Consider the following 20,768-nt stretch of genomic DNA (forward strand, 5'->3'; position numbering starts at 1 on the left):
CATGTGGGCTGGCATCACACACTGTTGTAAGCATTTGTACTTGTATGAGCGTAACGATCGGTTTCTTTTGTGGTGGATCGTCAGGGGCGAGTCGAGTGAATGGCAACATCGGGGAAGAGGATTTTACAGGAAAAGGGAGTCGATGTCCTCCTCTTTTAGGTCGCGGAAAACTTGCTGCTCGGTTGGGAAGACCGAGGATTTCACTTGCACTCACTGGCGAATCTTTAATGATTCAAGTAGTCACGAATAATACCCAGGGATTGAATTCCCCTTAGATAGGAAAAGAAGGACTTCAAAAGCCGCAAAAAAGTGTCATTACAAGATCCATGCCAAGTGACTGCGTTGACTGCTGATGACGACTTCAGTTACTTTTGTGTTGTCCCCTATTTTCCGTCATCACGACTTCATTTACAAACAGACTTCACATGAATTCCTACCAACCATGTCGTTCAGGCAGTCTTCGGCCGCAGGAGTGGCGCGTTAGTAAGAGAGGATTCCCCCTTCCTACCTTACCTTAGCTTATCGGGGGCAGATGTGGGTATCGACTGAGGTCCAAGTGACGCATGTGACCGCGCGGGGTCATGTGCGTGCGTGGTGTCCCCCCCGGATTGCGGAATGCCCGCAGACGCAATCCTTCTCCCGTCCTGCCTTTCCCTCTTGCCCTCCCAACCCAACCCCCAAAAGTACAAACCCCCAACCCAACCCAATCCACGTGAGGCCGCGCCCGATGACCGCCGGCCCATCCGAAGAATCCTCCCCGAGTACCGTCGCACGTCATATGTCATCGTTGTCAAGCTCATGGCAGCCTAGACATTCACAACTCGTCGATTTCATGAGAACTGTCGGAACTGCAGTCACCAAGCCCATGCATCATGTCAGGATATCGGTTTAAGAAAAGGAAAGTCACTTGCTCATTACTTCGACCCTATCTACCAGAAAGCAGCAGCCGCCAAAGAAAACAAGACAGCCCAGGAGAAACACGGAGAGATAGGAACCGGCCGGGAAATGGATGCTCCCGTCCAGTTGTCATCTCTCGCGGATCGCACGTTGTGATGATCATGTGCTCGTTACCCGGCCGCCAGCAATGTTCGGTTGCAAAGTACACGGTGCGCCAGCCCAAAACACAACCTACACATTTCACACGTAGAGATAGCCTCGTAGCCCTTGATTCCTGCCCAGCCCCTTAGCATCCCCAGATGTATTCTCGGTCGAAAGCCTATGCGTGTTTGGCCCTCGGATTCGTCTGCATCTAGGGGTGTTCTGTGTCTTGCCGAAAAAAAGCAACATCGTGGTCCCATTACAGAGGTATCTGTCTGTCGAGTGCGTGTGCAGTGTGTAAATGTAGCCGAGGCAACCCAAATCAACACTCATCTATGCGTAGAAGAAGTACGAAAGCAGCAGCAGGGAAGGAGAGAAAAGGCAAACGACACAGCTTTAGTTGAGCTGGATCCGGTTCCTAACACCTTCGTAGGTTGTGCATTTCTCCCTCGCCCATCTGCCCAGCTGTTTCCCCTCGCCGATCAAATCCGTAAATGCCATAGAACAAAGGTAAGGAAAGCGGGCTTCGAAAATAATCGGGATCGATACGTTTAGCAGCAGCCGCCGCCCGAGTTCGAAGAGACGCCGTGACCGGGACCGACCTGCACGCTGGGTTTCGTGTTGTTCGCGGTCGTGCTTCCCATCCGCTCCTTGATCTGGCGGGCCATGGTCAAGAAAGCCTGCTCGACGTTGCTGGCATTCTTGGCAGAAGTCTCGAGGAAGGGGATGCCCAAGCTGTCGGCGAACTCCTGTTTCGGGGTTAGCAAATGGTTCTTTGGATGGGGTGGCCGTTTGGCAGGCTGGGGGCTGCCTGTACAGCATCGCGCTCAGCTGGTGGGCAGGTGGCGGCGTACCTTGGCAACGGTGTACTCGACAACCTTCTTGTCGGACATATCGCTCTTGTTGCCGACGAGCAGCTTGTTGACGCCCTCGGTGGCGTATCTGTCAATCTCCTGAAGCCACTGCTTGACGTTGTTGAAGGAGTCCATGTCGGTGACATCGTAGACGACGCAGATGCCGTGGGCGCCGCGGTAGTAGGAGGAGGTGATGGTGCGGAAACGCTCCTGGCCGGCGGTATCCCACTACAGCAAACGCACAGGAGTGTCAGTCACTGCGACAAACGGAGCGTTTGAACGTATCGGCGACAAAGGTCAACTTACGATCTGCAGCTTCACCGTCTTTCCATCGAGCTCTATCGTGCGGATTTTCTGCCATCCATCGTCAGTAGGCGGTCGGTGGGCGGTATGGAATGGGAGCACATACGAAATCGACACCAATGGTGGAGATGTAGGACTCAGTGTAGGTGTCATCGGCGAATCGCAAAAGCAAGCAAGACTTTCCAACACCGGAGTCACCGATGAGGAGGAGCTTGAAGAGGTAGTCGTACCTGTAGACGGATTAGTATCGACATGGAGACGAGAGGAACGGTATCGCTGTATGGCTATTGAAGTTTTCGCGAGAGAAGGACGACGACGGCGGGAGTTTGGGATGGATGAAGGGACTCTGCAGCGGGAGATAGTCAGCTTGATGTCGGCTCCGAAAGGCTTCGTAGATCCTTCGCAAGGAGGCGATAGAGGCAACGTACTACTCGGGGTTCATTGTGATAAGCGTAGGTGGAGCGAAGACTGGCAGAGATCAGAGAGCGTCGCGATCGGAGGCAGGCGGGGCGATTAAATGGGCGTTGGCGTGGTGGTGGGAGGCGATGGATTCTGGAGGTGTCGTGATGAGGTGTTGAAAGCAACAAAGCCGGTCAAGTGAGGTAGGAGTCGGACGGAGTAAGGCAGGCTGCTACGTCAAGGTTTCTAGTGCAGTGCAGCCAGGTCTGCTGGTGCTCAGGGTGGCATAAGGTACCTCTTAGGGACCGTAGTACGAAACCATGGACGGGCAGTGTTTGGTAAGTGGCCAGTGTCCTGTGCCCACCTCACAGTCCCAAGGTGCCTGGAGAGGAGTCCTGTGGCCAGTGTTCAGCGTTTAGTCCACACGGGCATGCACACTGCAGGAGCAAACGGGCCCACTCACTCCTCCGTCAGATGTCACCGACGAATGAAACTCTTCGGAGCGGCGCATGAGCACGGGGTATCGCACGTGACTTTGCCGTTGGTCTGGACCGTCCTGAACTTCACCGAACACCCTGCCCACGCCTCCACCCTTCTGGCACCCGCGCTGCAGGAGCCAGGTACGAACACACTCAGTACGTAAGCAACTGTTGGTACTGACCGAGCCCAAAGGTGGTCCTTAATATCAAATCCCACGTCTCCTTTTCGTACCAGCCTGGGCAATGTTTGAAACACTTTCCGCCAGATGCTACACTCCCTGAGGGAACCATGAAAGCCTTCTTTGAACGTGGTGATTTATTTTCAGCTCCCGTTTGTTTCCAAACATCCCCCGTGTTTCCGTCATTTCTTTTCATCTTTGCGCACATTGAAATCTATGTTTCTAGCTTCTTCTGATGCTTTGTGTCAGGTTTGGTACCAGGCACGGCACGCCTGCATAATGCCGCCATGATATAGAGTATGCATGGTTTCGCTGACAGGACCCCACCCTCCGCGCTTCGTGTGGAGTTGCCCAGATCGCCAACTTCATCTCTAATCGTATGTAGTGTATTTATCACCTTTCCCCGTGTTGATTGTTCGCCTGTGCATATCCGAGTCCTTCGGACGACTGGCACCTCAACTGCTCGTCATTTGACACAGAGTCTGGCTGCTATCATGGCATATGAAGGCCTCAAACAATACATCGGACAGTGACGGGCTCGGGGTGTGCAGACTGACTCCCGGAAGCAGACATGCGTCCCTGTGCTTGGTGACGCAAGGGTGCCAGCCCGCTGGAGACATGACCGTGTAGCTGGATGAGTCCCTGATTCATCGTGACTCCTTAGCGATAACGGGCAAGCCATCGGCTTTCGTCTTTTTTGTGACAGCCTTCAACCCTGCCATCGTCACCGCGAACTCAACGGCGCCGTCCAATCCCTGTCCTGTCGCCTTGGCATGCGGAGCGAAGACCACCTTCATCCACCGACGCCAGTTCTTGAGCGCTGGCACCCCTCCATCCTCAGCTTCATCGTCCACATGTCGATGAACTCCGTAGACCGGTTTCTTGAATAGCGCAACGCGGCAGGCGATCTGCGTCGACCAGACCAGTCCCAGACTTGGTGTCTTGAGGCCGTAATCGGCTAGAGGGTCGTCACCCCATCCTGTAAACCACCGTTGCTGATGATCCAATGCCATCGCGGGCAGGGCTGGGGGTCCGACATCATCGAATCCGGGAGGTTCTGGCATGCTAGACCGCAACTGCTCTGCCATGGACGACGGTGGCTCGACGGCGGATAATGAAAAGTCTGGTGGCGGACCTCTACTCCTTGACGCCAGTGGGCTCTCTTGAGTGAACCTTACGTTGGTACTGGGCGGCGGCATTCTGGAGACCGCAAGTTGGCTGGAGAATCGATCCGCAACCTGGTTGGATACCACGACAGCCAGGTTGTACTTTTGAGCCAGCTCTCTAAGCAAGGCACCCAGCCGTGTCAACTCGTGACTTCGAGCTCCCATGTTTGATCCCTGGTTGCCCATAGCACCGCGCTCAAACTCAGCTCGGTAGTTGGAAGCAACGGAATCGAGAACGATGAGGCCGATGTTGCGTCGCTCAACTTCGACTGGGACTTGGAACTGGAGGATGTGCTCTTGTGATTCGAGATCAGGGGTCGATGTGCTTGAGATGCCGTCGAAAGAAGGTCTCTCATCATCGGGAAGATCCTTGAGTCGCGGGTTTGCTGACATCATTTGTGACAGTCGTCTGGTGGACAACTGAGCCTCTGTAGTGATGTACAAGGCGGGCCGACCAAGACCATAAGGAGGGGGTAGCTGAACAGCGAGTAGCAGAGAGAGCAAGAATTGCGTTTTCCCAGCACCGCTCTCTCCCGTGATCTCGGTCACGTATCCGGTCGGCACCCCTCCTCCCAACGCTCTATCTAGGTCATCGTCGAGAGTGCTGATAGTAGACCATTGATTTTGCAGGTCTGTGAGCGATCGCTTGAGAGGCGGGCTCTCATCCGATTCAAGGTGTGGGGGACCAAAGTTGCGATGAAGAGCGTCGACGACAGCTGCACATAGCCTCTTGACGTCAAGAAGCGGCAACTGCGTACGCTTGCCGATGTCAACAACATCCAAGGTCAGGAGCTCGGTGGTTGATATCTGGTGTCGTTCGAGAGTCTGCACGAGTCCAGCAAATGGCCTGACAGGAAAGTCAGGCAGGAGCTGCGAGAGGTCCGTCATGGCATGGAGCAGATGTCTAGTGGTATGAGGCGGCGAGTTTGGTGCATGGCCCACAAAATCGGATTGTGTGTTGATTCACTCAGAGTCACAAAAGGACTCGGTGGTGATTGTCCAGGCACTGGGGGACAGATTCAGATGAGTGATCTGCAGCCTGGGACGCGTTGTTGACAATCAAGTCATCAGACTCGACAAATTTGTGTTATGAAAAACGGGAGGGAAGGAACACGTCGATGCTCAGCGCTGCATGTCGTCCAGGTACTCTGAACAGTCTCCAACCTGCCAGGGCAAGTTGTTGCATGCGACACAACCCAAATCACGGTGTTCACGGATTTCTGCAGCTTGTGACTGCAGTTGGAAGTTGCAGTTGCGGTTGCAGGGTTTCCTTACCGACGACGATTGGGCAAGACTTGGAGCTTGGACTTCATTGAGGGGGTTACGTAATCACAGACAGATGCCTATTCGCCAAGTAAATGTCTGCCAAGCGACTCTACGTTTTGTTTATGAGACCGCCAATTTTTCCTGTGCTATACCGACTACCTTTCCTGTGGCTGTACTCAACCTTACCGTCATTACTTCTATTATCGTCGTCGTCGTCGCTATTATCGTCTCCGACAGGAGTAGTTAAGTACACAGGAAATATGGCCGCGCAGCCAACGGAAATTTCGGCGGTCTCTTGTTTATCTATCGTCTGCATGGCCATCGACAGAAGTCTTGTTTTGCAGCAGCCTTGTCTTCTGTGGACATTCCTTGCTTCCAACCACAAAATGGCACAAACAAGATCTTTGAAGCGCCATGGATCTTTGGCATATCAGCCTCGCCCAGGCCCGAACCGCTATCCGTTCCCACGTCGTTTGCAGAACAAGCCCCCGAATAACACGCGAAAAGACAGTAACGACGCCTTGGGAGTCCTCCAGCCCAGACTCAACTTGCACGTGTGAAATCTATTCCCTGGCAATTCCGCCACTCCGTCAGGCCATATTCCGGTTCCCGAGAGAAAATGCAGCGCAGGCAGCAAGTCTACTAGTGTACGGCTCTCGTGCGAACCATCAGGCCACCCTTATTTCGACCTGACCCGAAAAAGAAAGCACAGGCCCGAGGCTGAAGTCTGCCTTGTACCGATGCTCTCATCTAATTTCAGGTTGGGTTGGTCGATAAGCCAGGAAAGATAGTGTCTTCTCTGCTGAGGACCACTAGGCCAGGCTGGCTCAAGGGCGACAGTTCACACGCCGGACACGCACCGATCAGCCGCTAATCTCGGGAAATCCGACTTCCAACGGCATGGTTTGTCGCTTGTAGTGCCCTTGCTATCCTGAAGGATTCGATCGTCATGTTCGGTGCTCGCGAATTCATACCGAACGAGACAAACTCCACACTTCCAACCGTCAGCATCGTCATAACCTGTCCACGACGGCCTCAATTCCTCCAAAGGTGCCGGAACCGTTTCCGTTAAGCGACGACCAAGAAACTCAAACCACTGGAATTTGGGAATAGCAAGACGTTTAGCAGAAATTCCCATGTTGGGAATTCCCATGTTGGGGCTGTGATGTGACGGCTTGGCAATTCAAGGGCGCCTGCGAATGATGTTCGATCAAAGTCTCAGAATGTCGTTTGCAAATGTCTCAGCTGGGACTGTTAGCTCTCAGCAGACCTCCGCATCAACCCCATCCACAGCTATCAGCGCTTGATACGCTGCTGAACTCTCCCTCATTATCGTTTGTCTTTGTTTCCGCGTTGACCCCGCCTTCTCGGGCACGCTCTTTAAACATTCGCCAAGCGGCTGTCTTTCCCTTCTCTCTTGGTTCGCACTAACACGGCTTGCTCTATTCAGCTCCTGCAAGCCACAAGGAACCGACCACAACGCAATTGGTCTGGCTGAACCCTGGATGCCTAACTAGTCGCTCCCCTAAAGCCAAGCTTCCCGACTATGATACGAAATTGGCTAGCCTAGGGCTGAGCACCTTGCGATTCGCTGTCGAAGCCAACCAAGCATCACCGGTCCCCGTCGGTGCTCACATCAGTTGCTTCTATCAGCACAACTCGTACTCGGCCGCTGGCGCCCCGAGCATGTTGAGTAGGACAACAATCGAGCGTAGAGGACTGGGAACACAAGGAATGCCTAGTTTATAATGGCGTCCAGCTCTCAATGCCCAAGGGCCTCATTCTTCTCCCACCTCGCCCTGCTTGGTCTCCCTTGAGTTACTCCGACGTAACTCACAATTGATCATTGCTCGCCCGTCTGATCAACTTCAAACACAAATCAGTCATCATGGTGACTTCGAGACGATCCATCGCAAGCCTGGCGGTCCTCTCTGGACTCGCCAATGCGAAACTGTACGCCGTGCCCGAGGCAACTACAACGTTCAACCTGCCGCTCGACCAATTCAGCCCGCAACCTACGAAGGCGCCCGCCTACGCAGACCTGAGGAGAAGACAAACATCAGCCGCGACCACCGTGCTTGTTGCTCCGGATAACACTTGCGGATACATCTCCGGTCGTGCCGGCGCCGCTTACACTTGCGGTACTGCGGCTAGCTGTATCTTCTTCACATCGACCTCGCGAGTCAAGGGCTTCGTGGCATGCTGTGATGCAGACGACTGTGGTGCGCGCCGCACCTGTTACGACGCTCGGCAGATTTCTTCATCGAGCGTTTGCGACAATGGCTGCATGGTGGACAAGTATACCCTCAAGTGGTACGTCTTGAAAGTAATGCTGTCGTCTTCTCAAGCTAATACGAACGTCCAGCACCAACACAGCAAGGCCATACTGCAACACAATCTCCTTCTCGGGCAGCATCTTTGACTACTGGTGCAACACCCTCGAAATCTCAACGGCACAAGCTGCTGTGACGACCTTTGAGGGCCAGACAGGGCGTACTTGGGTACCGCTCGCTCTAACAGACGACGCTACTTCGAGCCTTCGGGCCCCGAGTGCGTCCGGCAGGTTCACTGCGACCGGAACTGGCTCCCCCGCAGATCCAGTGGCTTCCGACCCCACCAGCGACACCAATAATAACAACAACGACAACGATGGCAACGACAACAAGTCTTCCACTCCCGTTGGTGCCATCGTCGGAGGCGTTGTTGGAGGCCTGGCCGTCATTGCTCTTGTCGGCCTCGCAATTTTCCTCATCCTCCGCAAGAAGAAGAAGCCGGCCCAGAACCAAAACCAGCAGCCGCCTCAAATCCAGCCCCAGTCCCAGATGGCTCAGAACAACTACCAAGGAGGACCACCGCCTCAGGCATCCCCTCCTAACCAGTACGCTACGACTACTCAATCTCAAGTGTGGGATCATAAGTACGGCGGCCCCCCGGTGGCAGGATACCCCCAAAGCTACGGCAGCACGTCTCCTCCCCCCCAAGGTGGTTACCAGCAGCCTGGGCAGCCTGGCTACTTCGTGGCGGGCAACATGGTGCCCGACCGCGCAGACACCACGAGCCCCATGTCCGTGTCTCAAGCAACGGATAACCGGTACAGCACCCAAACCGTCGCCGGATACCAGCCGCAACAGCCTCCTCCACAGCAGCAGCAGCAGCAGTTTGCGCAGCCGCAGCCTACGATCCACGAGGCGCCGGCCACCAACGATGGCCACCGGGGCCAGATGCATGAGCTCGCTTGAGCAGGCACGTCCGCCGCTTGTGCGTGCTAGCTGAGGGGCAGGGACGTTGATTTGATGATACCTGTTGCTTTTTTCATGTATATTTTGTGGCAATTTTCTAGCCTATGCTGGGAATAGATGGAAACCCTTTTTTTGTAGACCAGGGTATGACGGCACCTCTTAATAGAGAATCTCAAAATTGCCAGCCAGCGGGATGGATTGTGCTCCCTGAACCCTAGCGAATGTACCATGTGAGAGCGATACGTCAGTTGTGTGAAGACGAGGTCCAATCCCATGGTTCACTCAGAGTGAGTATCACATGGGGACCACCTGGAAGAAAACGCCAGCGACTGAGACATTCCGCGACCACTGCGAAACTTCTCCTAGACTTCTGAATTGGTGTGAAAAATGTCTTGGTACGGCGCTGGGGTCCCAGATCTGAAGTCTGATGCGCGTGCCAACGAGCCTAGCAAATAACGGTTTGATAAGCTTCCTACTTGATTTGCACACCATGTGCATGTATGCAAAAGCGAGTTGAGGATTTACAGGCACAAGCCACAAGACTATAGGACTAACATTGACGGACCCGTGCAAAGATTTATCCAAACGGAGGGTATATTTCCAGAAAGAAAAGGGCTTGCTACTCTATGTGCTCAGCTTGCGCAAACTCGGGGGTGTCACAACATCCCCGTACCACCCAATACTCATTGTCCACGTTCCAGTCATACACAAAACGTGTCGTCGTACAACGTTACCGCGTCCGCTTCAGGCAGCCAAATAGGACAACAGACAAGTCGTCGGATCAGTAGTCGATCAGCCTCAGCTTCTTGCCAATCTCCCTACGACGCGCCTGCACCGCCGCACGCTCCGAGGGTTTCGTCTCCCCATTGTCGAGATTCTCGCCACGAGCCTTGAGCGCTTGAAGTAGCATACCGGCATCGAAGAAGCCATCTGCAATGGCAAGTTAGCAAATACTTTACTGTTTTGTATGGGTCCATTGGTTGCTTACATCCGCCAATCTCGTCGTCCTCGCTGAGGGCAATGCTTTCCTCGGTGGGCGACTGTGTTCCCGTCGAAGATCTGGCAATCGAGGGTTTAATGGCGTCGTGAGCCGTGATCAGGCGGCCCCGGGACTTGATTCCCTTGACCGGCTTCGGGCGCGGCTGGTCGAGCTCACGGGCACGCGTCTGCCTGACGCCTGTGCCGCGGCGGGATGTGATTCGGAGTATGCGCCTAACCTCCAGCAGGTAGCTCTCGAGAGTATCCACGAAGCGCTTGGTTTGGCGATGCTTGCTCGAAACACAGATTGCGAGACCCTCATCCTTGATGATGTAGCCGATGCCAAACCCGTCGCCCGAAGTAGGCCCAAAGCCAAAGTGTCGCAGCGATGGGTTGCCGCAGTTGGAAGTGGACATAATGGTGTTGTTCAGCTTGTCCCAGCCGCTGTCGGCGAAGATATGCGGCATCGAGGCTTGGCCGTTGCCGTTGCGAGAGTTGGTGCTGTCGCCGCGCGCGCGGCCCGTAGACTGCACATCGACGCCGTTGAGGGAGAGGACCGAATCCCGTCCGGGGCTTCCAACGGCAGACCCCGAGTCGCGCTCGGAGTAGCCGTCGATTGGGCTGGAGTAGCCATTAGTACTCACGCCACTGAGCTCTTCGTCGATGGAACGCTGCCAAGTGCAGAAGAGGGCGTAGAGATGGCGGTCGCAGCCCTGCGCCTTTGCGCACTCCCTCGTGGTGTTCACGTGCCGCTGGCATGCCTTTCGTAGCGCCTCAACCTTTTGCTCGGCCGGATTGTCAGCCCAAAAGGTCTGGACAAAGTCCACTGATGCGTCGGAAACGCTTCGGATCGCTTCGGTCCGCCCGTGGAGGAAGATCTTGGTCATGGCGGGCTCGTATGTGCACTCAACCCGGCCGTATAAACCGTAGTAAGCAGCCTGGAAGGCCATCTGAACGAACGCGTCTGGGGAGAAGCCCATCGACGTCATAAAGTTCTTCCCGTAGTGCTTGAAGTCCAACGTTCTGAACTCGTTCTGCTCAATGAGATCTGCGAGTCTCGATTCGGCGAAACGCACAGCTATGCTCAGCTCGGGGCTCAAGTCCCACTCGAGCTTGTGGGGGGTTGTGCTGACTTCGCCGAAGCTGTCGGGGTCACGCTTCGCCGGGTCGGGACTCGTTGACGCCCAGAGGGTCGGGGCCTGGCCGTTGATGGTCCTTGCAAAGCGCAGTATCGTGTCCGTGTACACATCGCTGGCAAATCTCAGGACTGTGTGGCCATCCACACCAGTATGCTCGAAGTTGATTCCAGCACTGCCGTTCTTGCAGACGATGATCTGCAGCTTGTCGTACCATCTGTTCGTGCAGGTTCCAACCTGCACACCCTTCTCGACCAGACTGGTGCCACACAGCATGTTGCCGCAGAGAGCGTCAGCGTCGGCTGGCTCGGTATAGTCCAAACACAAAACAAACAGGGCGGAGTCGACTATTCCCAGGCAATCGGCATTGTTGGAGCCCTCCTCCCGTGTCAATACGTCTCTCAGCCCCGACCAGATCTTCCGATTCTCTGTGCTCAAAACACCCAAGGCTCCTTTTGCTGCATCCTGAATCGGAACTTGTGCTGCGTCATCGATGATTGTCTGCAGGTTGATTGAGACGTCCTTTTCAGTCATGATCAGGTCATGGTTGCCGTCCAAAACGTCGAACCAGTAGAATTGGCCGTGGCACATGATGACGATGTGCCTCGAATCGGGGTCCTGCTCGATCTGGCAGCCATTGTCGGTAGGCACGCGCGCTGTACCGAATAGCCTGGAGTATTGGTACATGCACAGAGGCTGACCCTTGATGTTGTCTGGGGGAAGCTCCTCTTTACGAACGGCACGAACGAACTCCAGAGCCGACACCACGAGTGACGCCGCTCGAGTCACCTGGTTGTTCCTCGCCGGAGTTGGGTCATCTTCCAGCAGGAAAAAGGGGTTTAGGTTAAGGACAACCGGGTTGTCAAAGTTGAGGTAAGAATCATACCCTAGACTAGTCAGCACGCTCGAGGAAGCCGTCCGCGCTGAGAACTTACAAAATTGTTCGATATAGCTGGACTTGTCTACGGCATAAGCCTTCAGCTTCTCCTGGAGAGCTGGGCCATCATTCTTCAAGAAATCCTGTACGGCCTGCCCAGTGTCGGAGTGCTCTCGTCCAGACTGAAGCGGCTTCAGAGCAGTAAGGTACTTTTCGCAGGTGACCTCTAGTTCTGGGATGGGTAGTTGCTTGAGACTATCTTGCGCGGCAAAGGTGACACCGCCGTCGACGGACTTGTCCTTGTAGACTGCCATAGAGTTGGCGTCCTGGCTGCTCCTCGTCGGCTTTGGTGACTCGATTTGTTTCAGAAGATCAGTGGTATCGGGAACTGAGCGAGGAACCGAAGAGTTGTTTAGGGACTTTTCGAGGGTCTCGCCGAGAGGCCTGGGTCGCGAGAAGATTCTAACTTGAGTGGGCATTTTTGTCAGCGGCGGATGCGTAACCTCTTTAAGCGTAGAGGGGCGAGACGTTGGTGCTGATATTCAGTCCGCGCAGCGCCGTGCGGTAGAAGTAATGACAGTCCTGGAAGCAGTACGCTGGCATTACACTAGACAATGCTACGACATATGGGTATACTGTGGGCAGACTTGCACGAGGAGAAAGGAAAGGAGGAGTCGGCTCGGCTACGGCGCGGGATGGACCAGGAATATATCAACGGGCCTAAGGAAGCCGGAGGAGACACCGGCGAGGTGCGGCTAGGTAGGTAGGCAGGAGGTAGGCAGGCAGGCAGGCACTAGCATACCAAGAGCGGCACTCTACCAAAGCAAGATGGAGATGAGATGGGAAAGGCAATAGATGGGATCAAGTGGAACCCCCCACAAACCAGACTGGGATGGGCTGGCGTGGAGGTCCTCCGGGGTCCCGGGGTCTTGTCCTCGAGGCACGCCTTTCACATGTGCAACAGTCTTGGGGCTTGGAAAGGTACCGCAGGACCGGAAGTAGGCGCTTGACTGGGGTGGCGGGAGAGAGGAAAACGGGGAGGGGAGCAGGTGGGATGGGGGGGCAACTGGGCTCTGCTGGCTGGGTCTGGCCTTGGGTTTGGGGGCTTGTGAAACTCGCTCCGCAGGGCCGACGTGAGATGGTAATTTGGGAGGAGACCAGTTTCGTAAACTGCCGAGACCTTTGTTCTCTGGATAAAGGTATCAGGACAGGGGAGAGGAAGAGAAATGCCACCTACCGGCACGGTGAGCGATTGCGTGCGGCCGCTGGCGATGCCGAATGGTTCAATCTTGACGGCCAGTGATTGCGGAAATGATTACCACGGTAGAAGACACCTGGTGTAGATAGATGTTCGTGGAGGATCGGAGTGGCTGGAAACAGTCAGCCTCTAGCCTAGACATTATGACTACTCGTCCTTGAACGTGACAAGCACGAGGATGACACGAGGAGACACCGGGAGGGATCGGTCAGGCACCCGTCACTCACCTCTCTGCGTCGGAGTGCAGATGCTATACGGATATTTGCGCACGGTCTGGTTGTCTGCTGGGAGCAATCTCACTGCTGGCTACACACCAGCTGCAAGGGACTGTGTTTGGCCGCGGGAAGAAGAGAAGAATCGGGTTGAACGGGGGCGACGGGGATGCTGGAAAAAGAGTGCCTGGGTCGGCTGCAACGATGGCAACATTTGACGGCGATACGGACGCTAGATGGTAGGTCGGAGGTAGCCGTGATGCAATCAATGCGATGGGCGCTTCTGGAAATTCGACGTCAGGCCTCCACCACCCGGCGCAGTGCAGGTGCAGGTGCAGGTGCAGGTGCAGATGATTCGGCTCGGCTTGGCTTCGCCGCTTCAGGCTGGTGAACCCCACGGGGTTGTGGACAGGCTAAGAACACTCTCTGCGCAACAGTGCAGGACGTGGACGTGGACGTGGGCGTGACAGGCGCAAGGTTGGAGAGCCTTTCGGGCGAAGGGGAATATCGAAGAACGTGGCAATGGCCGCCTCTGGTTGGACGGACGGATCGACTACGTTTGATGCCACCACCCGAGAACAGAAGGGCAGGCGACCGGGATTGTGAGTTTTGAGTGGGTTGCGACACTCAAATGCCCTTCCCTCCTGCTTGGCGGCTGACTGACTGACTGACTTCCGTACGGCGCCGAGGGGTGTGCCGGTTGGATGTGAGTGCGTGCTTGTTCTTTGCTCGTGAAGATCCTCCGGGGTCTGCACTAACGTCGGCCGAACAGAACGGATGATAGTCTGGCCTAGAATAGACTTCCCCAGCAATCCCGAAGAGTTCCAACGTGTTGGCCTTAATCACGATGAGAGGCTGCTATCAAACCTCATCGAACCTCGTCCAGAACCATGAATTCCAAACGGCGCAGCGTCAGTCAAGAACAAAAAAAAAAAAAAAAAAAAAAGAGAGAGGAAAGAGGGGAAGATGAAGAATGCGGGCAATGATTCATTCCCCCGCGGGATGGGCTTATTGGAGAAATCGCAAGGGTCGCAGGGTGGACAGGGGTCGCCGCGGCGGGTTGAAAGTGGGAAATGTGGAGGAGGTTGGAACGGGGATAGCTTCCCCTGGTGCGAAGTGACGATGAATGATGGCAGACAGAGAGTCCAAGACCGAATGTGATTTGTAACCCTGTCGGATCCCAGGCTGCGGTATTATTGAAGTTGCTTCCCACTTTGACTCGCTGACATGTGCCCAGTTGGCAGCCAAGAAATCACGGCGATCAGGACCAACGGGAAGTCTGTCAAGTCTTGGGTCGCTTTACTCACAACGCTTGGTGCCGGCTTGGGGTTTGATTGGTATGCGGGGCCTTTTCGTGTGCTTCTCTCCCGCGAGCCGAACACAACACTGAAGCGACTTGTGTGATTTGAGATTCTGCTGATGCGTTGGCAATAGATAAGGAGTGAGAGGGTGCTGTGCTATATGTGTCGAAGAAGTCTATCATCTGGCAATCAACACAGTAGCTATGCAACGCACTGAGGCGGTGGAAGCCATTGAATCATACCAAGCCTCCTGTGTTGCGATTTTTCCATATCCCCGAGAGACTCACTCCCCTTACTACTGTCCAGAGGCGAACGTTGATGGATCGGTGATGCATAGCGACTTCTCTTCAGCGGGCTGGACCGCCCCAATCGACGCCAACGCGCTTCTCCGGGCCAAGACCGGACCAAAGACCAGCTCTGAGGTTCTCTGATTGCCGGTGACATTTCCTCCCCGCTCAAGGTGTTCGGATCAAAGGACCAAGACGTGGTGGATGGCACGACGGGAAGGTCGCTAACTGTGAGTTGTGGATAAGGGCCGAAAACGGCTGGCGCCTGCCCTGGGGCACCGCGGCCCAGGCCTGTTCCCCCCCACGGCCTGCTTGTCAGTGGGCTCGAAACCCGTCCCTACGGGTCACAACAGCAGTCACCTGCATGCGCCTAACGTGCGCTTAGTGGCTGACCCGTCCCGCTGCCAGCTGACGCTGAGATGGGATCATTTGCAGCCCGTCTGGTTGGTCCGTTGACAAATTCGAGAGACCGTCCGCCAGACCACCTCGCCGTTTTCTCCCTCCGCCGAGAAATTCCCGCCGTTGCGGAACCTGGGGTGCGGGTGACACAGCATTCCACGTCTTTGTTCCCCGCCATCTTGATTTCATTTGACCCATCTTGCGTCGTCTTAGCTCCTGCTCCGATTCCCGAGTGCAACCCGGTGTCGTCGCCACATTGCCCGGGAGAGCAGCGGGAACTCGGCCTTGGATGAGTGGAACTGTCCCGTTCGGCCCCATTATTCATAACCGGCCGGGCCGCCGGATCAACCGGGTCATCGTTGTGGACAGTCTCAGCAACCAAAGACATGATCTGGAAATAGGTTGCATGACATGCTTCAGCTACAGAATCCTGTGTAGCATTCGACTTCTCAACCCAGTGGTTTTTGCCAATAGTAAATGCTTCTTGCCGTCCAATTTTATCTTACTTACACCCACAGTGGCGCAAATAGTAGAGGGGCTTGTACAAGCAAATACTATGTGACCAATATTCTTTAATAAGCATGAGTGATCAAGCCTGACGAAGCGTGCGTCGTCCGATAACTATCCCACATTGTGATTGCGCCCCGTCTTCCCCGTAGTTCACATTCTTGATCTTCGGGGCTGGTCGGTAGAACTGTAAAGATTTTTGTGCCTTTTATGAGGCCTAATTGTACGTTCGTTCAATTGCCAGCTCACTGGTAGTAAGAGAATATGAGCATTTCTGATTCGGGAACATTCACAACACTAAGGTTAAATGACATGCCTTGTAGCTGCTATGATTTACCCTGCATTTCGTCATTAGTCGACATCAAATCAGAAATAGATTAGAGATCGATCACTTACATCTACTTACATCTACTATGTGAGCCACTGCATTGCCGTTCGGCTCTGAAGAGATGTTATTCTGCAAATGGCAAGTAAACATGCCCATTCTTCTGGACCACTGCCTAACTTCGAGACTTCAGGTCAGCATGGTTCATGTTGACACAAAAGAACGTTTCTGATTCTGATATCCACTTCGGGGAAGCCTATAGTGTTCAGACGGATAGTAAAGTGACAGAGATGATGGTAATCATCAAGGATAATAAGTGTTGAAATAAAGATGGTGACAACGACGAGAACTATGACAATATGAATACAAAAAAAAAAAAAAAACCAACCGGCATTACAGGGGTGAGAAGATGAGTGAAGTAACTGGCCCAACTCGCGGCCTGCTTAGCCAAAACCCTCCACTCGGATAGTAAAATTCTTTTAGAATACCAGGCGTGTATAGTAGATTTCAGCATGAGCCCAAGTTGGGCATTTACAAAACCAACCCACAAGCCGCAGACGATTGCCCCACCTTAGCTCAGGGCAAACCGCGAGGCACAGTGATGACTTGGCTTCTAGATCATGTAGATCAAGTAAACAAAACAGTTTGGCAGTGACCTCATACTCAAGGTATTCTCGCATAGAATGCGAAGACTTACGCAACATGTTTTGGAATGCTGGCTGTCAATGTGCGCTAACACTATCTGCAACAAGCGCTGGGTTAGCCCGTGGCTATGTCTGAAGGTAAGTAGTATGCGGATTGTAGCACAACAGGCCTTCGCTCGAGATCAGCACATATGCGAAACTATCCGACTAGCTTCGAGATGGGGCTTGCGACAGTCGATGGAGATCACGAGCAATGCGAAGCCACGTGTGTCAACTTCAGGCACCAACTCCGCCTGCCGGCTTTCGCTCGATTTGGAGATACAAAACGGTGGACTACTGATACGCAACTCATTCCGCGATTCGATGCCGTAGCGCTCGATGAGAAAGAAGTAACCCACGTGGCCATACGATTGTTCTGCTTGTCAGCGGAAAACAAATCAGCTTGCATGAGAGCTTTGGATATGCGACTTGGGATGAACAACACATTTCCTACATGAGATGACAGATCTCATCTGCTGAAGTGCTTCCTTTCACACCGGACGTTTCGACCAAAAAGAGACCAAATTCCAGCCGTTGAAATGAAGTGACTCAACCTCAGTTGAATCACAAAGTCGACATGCGGGAATTCCTTTGGCGTGCCGAGTTCCGAGAAGCGATGCGAAGTGGAAAAGAACTTCGGTGTAAAGAGGCGCAGTGCTACCTGAGCGATTCCCTTTTGGGCATTCGATTCGAGGTCCACGCGCGTGGTTCAGCGAGATAAGATGCAAGGAGAGTCCAAACGGTAGCGTCGTAAAGGCGGAGTTGTATTAACCCATGCGAGAGATGCACGTCAGCCGCATGTCGTCCACGACGACGAAGCTTAGCGGACTGCCTGCCGGGATGATTTGGTGAAGATGTGGTCAAAGGATCGAGGAGATGCGCCCTGAGCCAAGGCGGCAGGACCCTTCGAGCTGCCACTGCTCCACCCTCGCACTCGCTTAATTGCTTAGCTCTTCTTCCTGCGGGGCCATCATTCTTATCGAGCCTATCTACTGGCTGAAATGCGATAGGGCTGGTCATGCTGGCCCAAGCTCCAAAATGCTTGTCCTCTCCCGGCAACGCCTCGTGGACGGGAAGGGCGACGTACGAAAGCGACGAAAGCGACGGAGTCTCCCCATCTGGCACCTTTCACAAGGGCTCGGGCTGTGCTGTTGCGTCTTCCTGATTGCATTCTCTGCCATTCGTGGGGCTTGAGCCTGGCTGTCGCTCTCCCTATTGCACATCGCCAGAATCATGGCGGCAACCTATTCCGATAGGCCGTGTCGTTGGCCTCCCTGCCTGCTCCCCTCTCGCATTCGACTAGACTGGTCGTCTTACCCGTCCGGTGGCTGATTTCATTAGTGATGGATCTGAAAACCTGGTCTCCGAGTGGACGGTTCTTCATGTAAACTCCATTGCTTATGTCCCTTCGGGCGTAAGGTATATATGAGGCGTCCGTGTCTCTGATCTTGTTGAATTATGCCCACCAACACCATCTCTTTGTCTAGACTCGAGGCTCTTAGCAACAGCAGCATATCATATAAGCCTTCCATCCCACTATAAAATCTTGTTCTGCAACTTCACTCGACTACTCCAGGGCTTTCCTGCAGCTCAAATCTGTCTTGAGACGAGGAAGGACTACTATCGCCGACATGGTCTTCATCTACTTGGGCAAAAAGGCCTACCGCGCTATCCAGGCCAAGAAGAACGCCAACCAGACAAAAACTGCACATACACCGAACGCCGCTGTAGCTGACGGGGACATTCCAAAGGATGTCGCCAGCGAGGGCGCCACCGACCAACACATCGGCACTCAGGGCAAGGTAGAACGAACGACGAGCAACTCAACATGCGACCACCAATACGACACGACAGCTGGAGCATGTCCGACCTGCAAGTCTGAACGCAAGGCACGACTGGTCTACAGAGCCAGGATCTTCGCAGGCCTACTTTTGCCATTCGTGCTGCAGGCTCTGGATGTCACTATTGTTGCGAGTGCGCTTCCTTGGATCGCAGCCGACTTTCGTCCGTCACTTTCCCTATAGATCCTGCTATGAATGCTCAGCTAACAGATCGGCAGGTGAAACTAGTCAGCTGAACTGGATCATTGCCGCCTTCAACCTCACATCCGCTGCGTTCATTCCCTTCTGGGGCCAAATTGCGGATATTTTTGGGCGTCACACCTCCCTCCAGACCTGCCTGGTCCTGATGCTCATCGGCAGTGCGCTTTGCACCGGGGCCCCCACCTCCGCCTACGCCGTGCTCCTCCTCGGCCGCGCCTTTCAAGGACTCGCCTGCGCTGGACTGAATCTTCTGGTTCGTATCTGCATCGCAGACCGAGTGACGCTGCGCGAGAACGCCAAGAACTGGTCCATCTTCTCCTTCTTCGGTGGTGTCATCGGCTGGGGACTTGGTCCTCTGATCGGAGGCCAGATCACTTCAAAGTCTCACTGGAGATGGTGCTTCGGACTCAATCTGCCCATCGCTTTCGCCAGCATGCTCATCATCTACTTCGTCCTCCGCTCCGAACTTCTTGGGCCTCAACCAATTCCCCAGCTTGATGAGACGACAGAAACGGGCAGACGCACCACCTTTGCGAAGCGTCTTCAAACGATCGATGTCGGCGGCCAGTTTCTCTTCCTGTTCGGCTTCGGTCTGTTGATTCTCGGCCTTTCATGGGCCGGCGCAACGTACGCCTGGGACAGCGCCGCGGTGCTCGTCACCCTCATCCTCGGCTTCATCATCAGCATCTTGTTCATAGTCTACGAGTACCACATGGCTCCCGGCAAGTTTCTCGCTCGTCATTTCCCTTCCCAAAAGGCCATGATTCCGTGGGAGCTAGTCCGCACAAGGGACATTGGCCTCTTATTTTACACATCCTTCGCCACCGGCATGGCAATGTACTCGGTCCTCTACTTCTGCAACATCTACTTTACGATGGTAAAGCTCTGGTCAGCCGACCAGGCCGGTACGCAGCTGCTGTACTTTACGCCTGGATTGGGCGTCGGAGTCTACGTCTCCGCCTTCATGTGCAACTCCTGGCCTAGGAAGACGTTCCCTCCCATCTTCCTCGGCTCCATCTTGGAGATGGTCGGTATCGGCTTGATTGCCTGGGCCATATCCACCGAGCACGACCCGACCGTCTACGGAATGATGGCCCTCACCGGTGTCGGCACCGGTCTCCGTGTCATGCCGGTTCCCCTCCACGGTATCGGCCACTTCCCTAAGAAGATTGCAGCTGTCGTCTCCCTCATGGCCGTTGCCTACCCCTTTGGAGGCACTGTGGGCTTGACGATATTGACAACGGTATACAACAATGTGTCCGGCATCAGCAACGATTCCCCTCTGAGAGACTTCACCACGTTGAAGAATTTGCCGGCTGCGGAGCAAGCTGCAGTCACCCACGACGCCAAGATGGGTATTGTCTGGGCCTACGTCGCCATCTGCCCCTTTATGGTTATCGTGAGTAAAATAGTCAGCCAGGATACCGTGCGCAATGATTCTAACATGTCTTTCTCTAGTGCATAATTACTGCCTCATTCCTGGGCAACGTCTACATTTCCAGGACCGAGAGTGAGGGGCAAAATGCCATCTACAGAGGGGTGTATCTGCTCAAGCCTTTCCGCAAGGATGCCGATAAAGAGATCACGACCACAGAGCACCATTCGAGTGATGAGCGTATTCCGAAGTAGTTGCATGCGGCGGCTTACAGTGCATGACGTTGGAACGTTTTACGATTTTTCTTTGTCGGAGTACTTGGAATTAGGAGTTACAATACCCGATTGGAAAGTTGCATCCAAACAGCGGAATAGATCAGAATTGGGCATCAGGGGTTGAATTAAGTACCTATTAAATCATGGCCTGTGTTATCTTTCATTTACGAATGGAGATAGTTCAATCACA

At 54.2% G+C, this 20,768-nt stretch overlaps 5 protein-coding genes across 5 annotated transcripts; 2 read left to right on the plus strand and 3 right to left on the minus strand.

Moving 5' to 3' along the window:
* Positions 1-1,589: 1,589 nt before the first annotated feature.
* Positions 1,590-2,637, minus strand: ypt-1 (GTP-binding protein ypt1; the record flags this gene model as incomplete). Its single annotated transcript, XM_037318342.1, has 5 exons — positions 1,590-1,787; positions 1,893-2,120; positions 2,199-2,246; positions 2,302-2,425; positions 2,627-2,637. 5 exons carry the CDS (start codon positions 2,635-2,637, stop codon positions 1,590-1,592), a joined length of 609 nt encoding a protein of 202 aa, XP_037182577.1.
* A 1,262-nt stretch (positions 2,638-3,899) lies between these two features.
* Positions 3,900-5,306, minus strand: rhp57 (DNA repair protein rhp57; the record flags this gene model as incomplete). Its single annotated transcript, XM_037318343.1, has 1 exon — positions 3,900-5,306. One exon carries the CDS (start codon positions 5,304-5,306, stop codon positions 3,900-3,902), a length of 1,407 nt encoding a protein of 468 aa, XP_037182574.1.
* Positions 5,307-7,572: 2,266 nt separating this feature from the next.
* CGCA056_v003087 (uncharacterized protein) lies at positions 7,573-8,923 on the plus strand (the record flags this gene model as incomplete). The annotated part of the gene is made up of 2 exons (XM_037318344.1): positions 7,573-7,997; positions 8,050-8,923. The coding sequence occupies 2 exons, from the start codon at positions 7,573-7,575 to the stop codon at positions 8,921-8,923; spliced, it is 1,299 nt and encodes a 432-aa protein (XP_037182575.1).
* A 781-nt stretch (positions 8,924-9,704) lies between these two features.
* YAT1 (putative mitochondrial carnitine O-acetyltransferase) lies at positions 9,705-12,393 on the minus strand (the record flags this gene model as incomplete). The annotated part of the gene is made up of 3 exons (XM_037318345.1): positions 9,705-9,853; positions 9,912-11,924; positions 11,973-12,393. The coding sequence occupies 3 exons, from the start codon at positions 12,391-12,393 to the stop codon at positions 9,705-9,707; spliced, it is 2,583 nt and encodes an 860-aa protein (XP_037182568.1).
* Positions 12,394-18,517: 6,124 nt separating this feature from the next.
* dotC-2 (Efflux pump dotC) lies at positions 18,518-20,557 on the plus strand (the record flags this gene model as incomplete). The annotated part of the gene is made up of 3 exons (XM_037318346.1): positions 18,518-18,890; positions 18,946-20,327; positions 20,387-20,557. 3 exons carry the CDS (start codon positions 18,518-18,520, stop codon positions 20,555-20,557), a joined length of 1,926 nt encoding a protein of 641 aa, XP_037182569.1.
* Between the last annotated feature and the right edge of the window lie 211 nt (positions 20,558-20,768).

This window comes from Colletotrichum aenigma, assembly GCF_013390185.1.
Source record: "Colletotrichum aenigma strain Cg56 chromosome Unknown KSG_Cg56_contig02, whole genome shotgun sequence".
Lineage (NCBI taxonomy): Eukaryota > Fungi > Ascomycota > Sordariomycetes > Glomerellales > Glomerellaceae > Colletotrichum > Colletotrichum aenigma.